The 10957-nt window shown below is 39.0% G+C and overlaps 1 protein-coding gene and 1 pseudogene across 1 annotated transcript; both read right to left on the reverse strand.

Annotated features, from left to right (window-relative positions):
- Positions 1-907: 907 nt before the first annotated feature.
- LOC105241125 lies at positions 908-2352 on the reverse strand (annotated as a pseudogene).
- A 7681-nt stretch (positions 2353-10033) lies between these two features.
- On the reverse strand, positions 10034-10957 carry LOC100478948 (olfactory receptor 8S1-like). The gene has a single exon (XM_002927208.2). It carries the CDS (start codon positions 10955-10957, stop codon positions 10034-10036), a length of 924 nt encoding a protein of 307 aa, XP_002927254.2.

Here is a 10957-nt window from a genome sequence, read left to right on the forward strand (position 1 = left end):
TTGGGCCGAAGCTGATGAATGGGCATGAATGCTCTCCTTTTGGGGCCCCATCTTTGTGGTTACTGTTTTTTCTTTAAAACTAACCACATCTTCCTGTACCTGCTTATAGCCAACTTTGGAGGGGTCAGGGAAGGCCTCCTGAAGAAGTAAACATCTGTGCCAGGGCCTCTGAGTAGCAGGTGTCAGGTCCATCCAGTTGCAGGGGTGGTGGAGCACCACAGGGCTGGAGTGGGCCAAGGTATGGATGACTATTCCAGCTGGTGTGCCTGGGCCATCAGGAGGACGGCTGGAGGTTAGTGCATGTAGCTCTTTGTCCCTCTCAGGTTCCTATAAAGCATAATATCTGACAGCATGTCAGGTAATAAATATCTCAATTCTAGGAAGCAAACAGTACTCCCTGTACTAAAGGCGAATTTAGTGTGATTTTTGTGGTGTTAAAAAGCATTGATTCTAGACTGGCATTGCATATGTCAAATATGAGTGTAAATAAGGTAAGAGGCAGTTTAGGTCTTGACGTGACTAGGTGAGTGGTGGGACAGCTGATGGAGTGATAATGGTTTGGTTCATCCTTGTTGGTAGGTAAGGAAAAGGAGGGCATTTGTGAGTGGGACTACATCTTCTTGAGTCCCTAGTTAATCCAGAGAAGGTCTACGTTAATCATATTTATTTATTTATTTATTCATTCATTCATTCATTCAGAAGGAGCATGCTTTACTGGGGAGACCTGACCTGCAGATGAAGGCAGCCCCATGCTTATCCTATACATCACACTCAAAAATGTACATAGGTTTTGCTAAGAGAGATCAACTGGATTGGAACAGATTAGTTCCTTTGGGCAACGTACCAACCTCATCCATCGAGGGGTGTGGACACTTCCAACCATTACCTTGAAGGTAACTGTAGTCTGTTAGAGATAAAACCCCTCAGGGGTGCCTTCTTGTTTTTCATAAAAAACATTTCTTTAGATTTTTTGATGTCTTCATTTGTTACTTTCATTCTACATTCTCTCAAGGCCATCAGACCAGCTTCTGTATAGACTGCCTTGATGTCAGCACCAGAGAGGTCATCTTTAGCCATGATCAAGTCATCCAGGGTTATATCATCAGTCAACATCATCATGCTTATGGAACTGAAAGATGTGCTTTTGGTTGAGCAGGGGAACTTAAGTTACCTGTCAGTGAGGTCTGGTCTGACAAGCGCTAGATCCAAAGTTTCTGTTCGGTTTGTGGCCTTGATAACTTTCACACCACCCCTTGAAAACAATCCATCCAACTGGTTCAACAGTTCCAACATTGTTCATTTAATTTCTCTCACCACTGGCATTTAAGTCATATTTTCTTGTTCTAATGGCATCAATTTCATCAATAAACCCAATGGATCATGCATGTTCTTTCCCAACTTGTAATAATTCCTGAATGAGTTTGGGCTTATCCCCTAGGTATTTCTGAATAAGTTCAGAGTCAACTGCTCTTAAGAAAGTGGCTGAAGTTTCAGGGCGCCTGGGTGGCACAGTGGTTGGGTGTCTGCCTTCGGCTCAGGGCGTGATCCCAGGGTTATGGGATCGAGCCCCACATCAGGCTCCTCCGCTATGAGCCTGCTTCTTCCTCTCCCACTCCCCCTGCTTGTATTCCCTCTCTTGCTGGCTGTCTCTATCTCTGTCAAATAAATAAATAAAATCTTTAAAAAAAAAAAAGAAAGAAAGAAAGTGGCTGAAGTTTGGCTTGCTACTTCTTTGGCTAATAAGGTTTTACCTGTGTCAGGATGATCATAGAGAATGACCCCCCTCTTTGGGGGCTTTATATTCATCTCTTCATGATATTACGATTAGTGAGAGGAAGCTCCTCAGATTCCTCAATTTCTTGGATTTGGCTCTCCAACTCCCCAATATCAGCATAGGTTCCTGGGGGTCCTTTTCTACCTTCATCACTGAGACCAAGGGATCCATATCATCCATGAACACCCCTATGACAGCATGCACCTTTGGTTGAGCAGGATGGAGCAACCTGGTTCCACCAGATCCTTGTCTACGAAGTAAAGAATGCTGTTTTAGTGTTCTGAACCCACAGCTATAGACATGTTGGCATCATTGTCATCAATGATTTCTTCTATGGTTCCTACCGACATTGGGGTCCCCCTCAGACCATCCACCTTTCATCTTTTCTCCTCTTGCTTTTCTTCTAAAGGCTACATTTCAAATGAATTCTTTCTCCATGAGAAGATAGTCTAAATTCACTTTAATTTCAGTATATTTAACAGGCACTAAGTGCAAGGTGTCACCAGTGGCAGCTTACTGGCAGCATCTGGTCCCTTTGTTTTCTTCTTTTTCCCCACTCTAGGTGGTATAGGAGGTTCATATTTCTTTTTCTTTTTTTTTTATTTATTTTTTTAAAGATTTTATTTATTTATTTGACAGAGATAGAGACAACCAGCGAGAGAGGGAACACAAGCAGGGGGAGTGGGAGAGGAAGAAGCAGGCTCCCAGCAGAGGAGCCTGACGTGGGGCTCGATCCCAGAACGCCGGGATCACGCCCTGAGCCGAAGGCAGATGCCTAACCACTGTGCCACCCAGGCGCCCCCATATTTCTTTTTCTTATCCTTGTCATCCTTCTTGCCACTTCCAGGGCCATGACCACCACTCTGACTTTGATCCACCTTGCTTCGGCCACTGGGACTGCCGCTGTGAGACCAATCACTTTTATTTGTTTATGTTTTTATGTAGAATTTAAAAAACAATGTAATCAGGTTTAAGGAGCAAATGGGTGGCACAGTCATTGAGCATCCGACTCCCAGTTTCAACTTAGTTTGTAATCTCAGGGTCGTGAGATTGAGTCCTGCACTGGGCTCCATGGTCAGCACCAAGTCTGTTTGAGATTCTCTCTCCCTCTCCCTATGCCCCTCCTGCTCGTGTGCACGCTCTCTCTCTCTCTCTCTCTCTCAAATAAATAGAGCTTTTAAAATAATGTTAATATAAGCAGGGTTAAAATAGGTTTGAAAACATTTGATCTGGTTAGCCCTTTATTTTTTTTTCAAGTTTTCATTTAAATTCCAGTTAGTTAACATATAATGTAATATTAATTTCAGGTGTGTAATAGTGATTCAACATATGCATACATCACCTGGTGCTTATCAGGACAAGCGCTGTCTTTAATCCGCATCCTCTATTTAACCCATCCCCATCCCCACCTCCCCTCTGCTAACCGTTAGTTTGTTTTCCATAGTTAAGCATCTATTTTTTGCTTTGTCTTTCTCTTTTCTCCCCCTATGATTGTCTGTTTTGTTTCTTAAATTCGATTTATGAGTGAAATAATATGGTATTTGTCTTTCTCTGACTGACTTATTTCACTTTGCATTATATTCTCCAGCTCCATCCATGTCTTTGCAAATGGCAAGATTTCATTCTTTTTTATGATTGAGTAGTATTCCATCATACATATATACCACATCCTCTTTATTCACTCATCAGCTGATGAATACTTAGGCTCTTTCCCTATTTTGACTATTGTAGGTAATGCTGATATAAATGTTGGGGTGCATGGATCCCATGAATTAGTATTTTTGTAGTCTTTGTAACCCTTTATTTTATTTTTGGGGGTTCTTAACTGTTCTGATTTATTAATTAGGGCTCTCAACAAGCCACCCCCAAATTGTACATATGTTGGCCCTCCCATTTTACTGAAGAATATTATACCATCTTTATTTTTAAGTATTTTCTTTTTTTTGCCATCTTTAAAACCATTAACTATTTATTACAATATCCGAATAACCTTTTCTATCTTAAAGGGTACCATACAATTATAGCATGTTGTCTGTTGCATTCATCTTACTAATCCCCCTTTTTTTAATAATAATTTTTTATTATGTTATGTTAGTCACCATACAGTACATCCTTAGTTTTTGATGTAGTGTTCCATATATTTGCATATAACACCCAGTACTCCATGCAATATGTGCCTTCCTTAATACCCATCACTGGCCTATCCCAATCCCTCACCTCCCTCCCCTCTGAGCCCTCAGTTTGTTTCCCAGAGTCCATAGTCTCTCAGGGTTCATTCCCCTTTCCGTTTACCCCCCCCTTCATTCTTCCCTTCCCTCTCCTACCGATCTCCCTGCTATTTCTTATGTTCCATAAATGAGTGAACCATATGATAATTGTCTTTCTCTGCTTGACTTATTTCACTTAGCATAATCTCCTCCAGTCCCATCCATGCTGCTGCAAATGTTATGTAATCGTTCTTTCTGATGGCTGAGTAATATTCCATTGTATATATGGACCACATCTTCTTAATGCAGTCACCTTTTGAAGGGCATCTCAGCTCCTTCCACAATTTAGCTATTGTGGACAATGCTGCTATGAACATTGGGGTGCACATGGCCCTTCTCTTCACTACGTCTGAATCTTTGGGGTAAACACCCAGTAGTGCAATGGCTGGATCATAGGGTACCTCTATTTTTAACTTTTTTAAGGGACCTCCACACTATTTTCCAAAGTGGCTGTACCAACTTGCATTCCCACCAACAGTGTAAGAGGGATCCCCTTTCTCCACATCCTCTCCAACATTTGTTGTTTCTTGTTTTATCAATTGTTGCCATTCTAACTAGCATAAGGTGGTATCTCAATGTGGTTTTGATTTGAATGTAGCCCTTTATTTTAAATGAGAAAATATAGGGTTGCCTGTGTGGCTCAGTCTGTTAAGCATCCAACTCTTGATTTGGGTTAAGGTCATGATCTCGGGGTGATAAATCAAGCCCTGTGTTGGGCTCCATGCTCAGCAGGGAGTCTGCCTGTCCCTCTCCCTCTTGCCGTTTCCCCCCACCCTGGCTGTCTCTCTAAAATAAATAAATAAATAAATAAATAAATAAATAAATAAATAAAATACATCTTTTTTAAAAAGTCTTCAACACATTGAAGTCTGGCTTTCACCCACTACCATTCCCACTGTTACTGATTTTACACATTTATGGAAGAGAATATTTCAGAGCATGAGAAGCTAGTCAGTAGGTGTACACTACCCAGGTTTAAATTGGTCCAAACCAGTTCCCCTCAAGTCTAATCACTGAAAAGCCCATTTACATGAATGTGCATTTGCTGAAAATCTCTACTAGCAAATTAGATTTCACATGTGAGGGATAGGTTCAGTTGCTCTGGGGACCTGACCAATTCTTGATGTTGTTTTTCTATTTTTTTCTTTTAACATTTTCAGGATTTTAAAATCCAACACCTCTTAATACAATAGACCAACAAATACTGTAGATTATTTTAAGCAGCAAGGTCATGCAAATAGAGAATTGTCATGCAAATAGACTTCTTAAGGACATGCAAATACACAATTCTAAGTAGCAAAGCTGAAGGTGAGTTCATATAGAGAACATTCCCTTGTAAGTTGAGGACAAAATACAGTATTTCTTATTTGTTCTTTTGCCTGACATGATGGGTATAAAAAGCAAAGCATAGATGAAAGGAGATTGAAGTTTCCCACCTCCTCATGAAGACTTGAAGACTACTGCCTCTAGCTTTTATTTTCTTTTTCAACATTACTTTGGCTATTTGGGGTCTTTTCTGGTTCCAAACAAATTTTGGATTGTTTGTTCCAGCTCTGTGAAAAATGCTGGTGGTATTTTGATAGGGATTGCACTGAATGTGTAAATTGCTTGGGGTAGCATAGACATTTTAACAATATTTGTTCTTCCTTTTCATGATCATGGAATGTATTTCCATTTCTTTGTGTCTTCCTCAATTTCTTTCATAAGCATTCTATAGCTTTCAGACAATTCCAACTTAAAGCTGTATTACAGAGCTGTAATCATCAAGACAGTATGGTGCTATCACAAAAATAGACACATAGATTGATGGAACAGAATAGAGAACCCAGAAATGAACCCTCAACTCTATGGTCAACTAATCTTCGACAAAGCAGGAAAGAATATCCAATGGAAAAAAGTCTCTTCAGCAAATGGTGTCAGAAAACTGGACATCCACATGCAGAAGAATGAAACTGGATGACTTTCTTACATCATACATAAAAATAAATTCATAATGGATGAAAGACCTAAATGTGAGACAGAAATCCATCAAAATCCTGCAGGAGAACACAGGCAGCAACCTCTTTGACCTCAGCCACAGCAATTTCTTCCTAGACATGTCTCCAGAGGCGAGGGAAACAAAAGCAAAAATGAACTATTGGGACTTCATCAGCATGAGGAAACAACAAAACTAAAAGGCAATGTATGGAATGGGAGAGGATATTCCCAAGTGACATATCATAAAGGGCTAGCATCCAACATCTGTAAAGAACTTCTCAAACTCAACACCCAAAAAACATAATGCAGTCAAGAAATGGGCAAAAGACATAAACAGACATTTCTCCAAGGAATTCATACAAGTGGCCAAAAACACATGAAAAAATGCTCAACATCAATCAGCATCAGGGAAATATAAATCAAAACCATAATGAGATACCACCTCATTCTGGTCAGAATGGTTAAAATTGATAACTCAGGAAACAGCAGATGTTGACGAGGATGCAGAGAAAGGGGAGCATTCTTAACTTGGTGGGAATGCAAGCTGGTACAGCCACTCTGGAAAACAGTATGGAGGTTCCTCAAAAAGTTAAAAATAGAACTACCCTATGACCCAGCAATTTCAATCTAGGTATTTATCCAAAGGATACAAACATAGTGATTCAAAGGGGCATGTGCACCCCAATGTTTATAGCAGCAATGTCCACAATAGATAAACTATGGAAAAAGCCCATATGTCCATCAACAGATGAATGGATAAAGAAAGATGTGATACACACACACACACACACACACACACACACACACTGGAATATTACTCAGCCATCAAAAAGAATGAAACCTTGACATTTGCAGTAACGTGGATGGAACTAGAGGGTATTATGCTAAGCAAAATAAGCAAACCAGAGAAAGATAAATACCATGTGATTTCACTCATATGTGGAATTTAAGAAACAAAACAGATGAACAGAGGTGAAGGGAAGGAAAAATAAAATAAGATAAAAACAGAGAGAGAGGCAAACCATAAGAGACTCTTAACTATAGGAAATACACAGGGTTGCTGGAGGGGTGGTGGGTGGGGAAATGGGTAATTGAGCGATGGGCATTAAGGAGGACACTTGATGTAATTAGCATTAGGTGTTATATGCATTGATAAATCACTAAATAATACACTATATGTTAACTAAGTTGAATTTAAACAAAAAAATTTTTTAAAAGATTTGAAGACTGAATATTTTAAATTTTTAGCATTTTGAATGGTTTCATTTATGTAAAGTTCAAGAACAGGCTAAAGTAATGATTTTCCTTCTAGCTTTGGTTTGTGTTGTGTAAGACCATGATCCCTAGAACTGAAGATGCTTGGACAACTGTTTTGTGCGAGTCTCAGCCTATGGATCATTAAACTCTTGACTAGAAATGTCTGGGCCCTATGAACTTCCCACAATCTTCCCTTTCCAAATCAATTTTATGACTGGGTGACCCCTTGTGGTTCTTATTATGACTAGAGATACCCTCCAGCAACAACCATCAGGAAACTTTGAAAAAATGAAAATTTATTACTTAAAAGACCTGAAAATTACATAGACCCCTGGGCCGACATGGTGAAGTCTTTGGGGGAAGGAAAGAGAGGGGGGGGAGAGAATGCCTGGGTTCTCTTTTTGTGGGGTTTAAGAGTGAGGTCCTGGGGTTTCTTGGTCTCCCTCTCTCTGTTGGTGAATTTTAATACAAGAGTGGGAATTTAAGTGCAGGGAGAAAAAAAAAGAGAGGGTCAAATGGTCAGTTGTGGAAAAGAACCAGCATCTCTGTATCTAGTGGTTGGCTGGCAGTGTGTTTATTCAAGGTGCTTCAGCAACCAAAGCCTCAGTTAGGCCCTTGCATTACAAGATAAAACAACTCTCAAGGCTACCCTACAACAAGGCTGAGGATGAAATCAATGCATGAAGATGGCACAGCACATGGATGGAAGGAACCCGCATCATTGATGATCTGATTGAGCTACTCAAGTAGCTGTGGAGCTATGTATCTCCAGAACTATTGCTAGTTCAATGATAAGTCTTTTTACAGTTTCTGTTATTGTTAACCACATTTTGGTCACTTGAAGACGCCTAATGAATACATTCTCCGCTGATTCAAGCACCTCTTGTGTCATTCAGTTCAGTTTTGTTTCTTTACTCATATGGGCTCTGAGTGTTTATTAAGTTTAATCCTGACATTTCATATTGATCTTACCATTAGCAAATGTATATTTTTATAAGTTACATTTTTTATTTAACTATTGTTGAGTAATAGAAAAACTATTGAGTGTAAGAATATTCAAAAATTTTTTGCCTTTCTGAACTCTCTTGGAATACTAATAATTTTTCATTTCTGATAGATATTTCTTAGATTTCTGGATAGATAATCATTATCACCTCTGATATTTGTAGATCCTTCCCTTCCAAATTTAAATATCATCTTCTGATCTTGTTTCACTGCATTAGAGGGAAATTGCATAATGTTTTTAAGTAATGTGAGTGGTAGTGTTGTTTGTTTTATTAAAGTATAATTTCTTCAATCTGATATTATCTGTCATTATCATGAAGCATGTGGTTGAATATTGTTTAATGTTAAATACTTTGTATTAAAGACATAAGCATTAGAATTTTTTATTGTTAATATTTGAGGTCACAAGGGGTGTCAAATTTTATTTTCATGCCTATTAAGAATCTATTAGGGTGGACATATGATTATTCTCATTTTAACCTACTGATTTAAGGTATCAAACCAATAACAAAGTTTGCTTGATCTTGGATTATTATTTAGATTGTTATTCTTTCAGTATACTTTACACTAGATTTTAGCCATAAGGCCGAGAAGCTATTCAGTATACTTTCAGATTCAACAGATTAATATTCCATTTAGATTTGTTTTCTATATATTCATTACAGGATGATAATATTTCAGGTTTGAGTCAGAGTTACTTTAGCTCTGAAAATGCATTGACATCTTTCCCTATTATTCTGCTCTCTAAACAATTCATATAACATTGAAGTTTGGACTCATTTGAAAAAGTATCTGTGCTTGTTGTCCTTTTGAGGTAAGTTTTTTTGTTTGGTTTGGTTTTGGTTTTACATATCTAATGGCTCAATTTTCTTTTTCTTGAGTTACATATTCCTTAAAATTAAACAAAAGCCCACTTTTCAAATTTATTGAGATGATTCTTAGTATTTCCTTAAACTTTTTATCTTTTTATATCTGTTGTATTATTGTTTTTCTTTTTTTGGATATATTCTACAGAGTTATATCAAATTTTATAGATCTTTTTGAATGACTACAGCCTTCATTTATTTCCCAATTCTGTTTTTCTGTTTTCTGACTTGTTAATTTGTGCTTTTAGTTTCTTTGTCCTCCTTTTCATATGTTAGCTTTTCTTATCTGTCTAATGCTTGGATTTGAGCTTTTAGAAACTTAATTTTTTTCTTGTTTTTTAATGAATTCATGTAAGGATAGATAGATTAAAATAATGGTTACATTGGCAATATTTTGTAAATTTGGTATATAATGTTCTCATGTTCATAATATTCTACACAGTTTTGGTTGTTTTGTTGGCATAGGATTTTTTCTCTATTTGCCAATGTTTTATATATAAAACTTACCAGGAGTTGGGATTTGCAAAGGTTAAAACTTCTGTGTAATAAATGCCTCCCTTGTTTTTAGTTCTTTCTGCAACTCCTCACAGTCAGATGCTGAATCTCCTGAAATAATCAACGTATCTTTTCAGCCTTATTATTTTGTTGTCTTATCAATGTGTTTTGTGGAAAATTGTCTTCACGTTCTCTTCCAACCAACTGAGCACAGACTTTCCAAATAAGGAACCCAAATCAAGAACTACTACCCTAGAATAATAGGCAGGCTCTGTTCAGACAAGCTCTGGAATCTTTCTTCAAAGTTATGTGACACTGTGTATGGGAGAAAGTGGGAAGAAAAGAAGAAATGCAAAGGAACACAATCTTTATAACTGTGTCTTTGTCACTACTTAGAGATATTTTCCCAGTGTCCTTCTGACAGCCGCCTTCACCTCTTTGTTCTTTAGGCTGTAGATGAGGGGATTCAGCAAGGGCGTGACTGCACTGTACTGCAAGGAGATGAGCAAATCCAAAGAGGAACCCAAGGGAGGCATGAGATAACAAAGAAAACCTGAACCAAAGAACAGGGTCACTGCAATGAGGTGGGAGGAGCAGGTGGAGAAGGCCTTGCTTCTGCCTGAGGTGGAGCTGATGCTCAGGATGGTGGAGATAATACGAGCATAGGAGAAGAAGATTGGGAGGAAGGTGCCAAGCCCATGCAATAAAGTGGAAGAGAGCAGGATATTGGTAGTGATGGAGATATCAGAACACGACAGAGGGAAAAGGGCAGGCAGTTCACAGGTGTAGTGGTGTATAGTTTGGGATTCACAGAAGTCCAGGTTAATAGCCAAAAGTACAATGACAAATGCATTGAGAGAAGCCAGACCCCATGAGGCCAGCACCAGCCTCACACAGAGCTGGCTGCTCATCACCTGACCATAGAGCAGTGGATGGCAGATGGCAGCATAGCGGTCATAGGCCATCACTGAGAGCAGACAGGCTTCAGTCCCTGCACTAAAAAACAAAAAGAACACCTGAGTCAGGCAGCCTTCTACTGAGATGGTTTTCTTCTCAGATAGAAGGTCCTTCAGTAGCTTGGGCACAGTGACAGAAGAGAAGCAGAGGTCCATGAATGACAGGTTACTCAGGAAGAAGTACATGGGTGTATGGAGGCGGGAATCAGCTCTGATCACCAGCAGCATCAACAGATTCCCCATCATGGTCAAGAGGTAAATCCCCAGGAAGAACACAAAGAACAGAGCCTCAACGTGGGGGTCGTTGGACAGCCCAAGAAGAATAAACTCAGTGATGGTGCTGTGATTCCTCCAGGCCAT

Source organism: Ailuropoda melanoleuca, unplaced genomic scaffold (assembly GCF_002007445.2).
Source record: "Ailuropoda melanoleuca isolate Jingjing unplaced genomic scaffold, ASM200744v2 unplaced-scaffold4944, whole genome shotgun sequence".
Lineage (NCBI taxonomy): Eukaryota > Metazoa > Chordata > Mammalia > Carnivora > Ursidae > Ailuropoda > Ailuropoda melanoleuca.

Bases quoted from the DNA above. Each gene is read 5' to 3' on its own strand.
- LOC100478948 (XM_002927208.2), bottom strand. From the start codon at position 10,957: ATGGCCTGGAGGAATCACAGCACCATCACTGAGTTTATTCTTCTTGGG.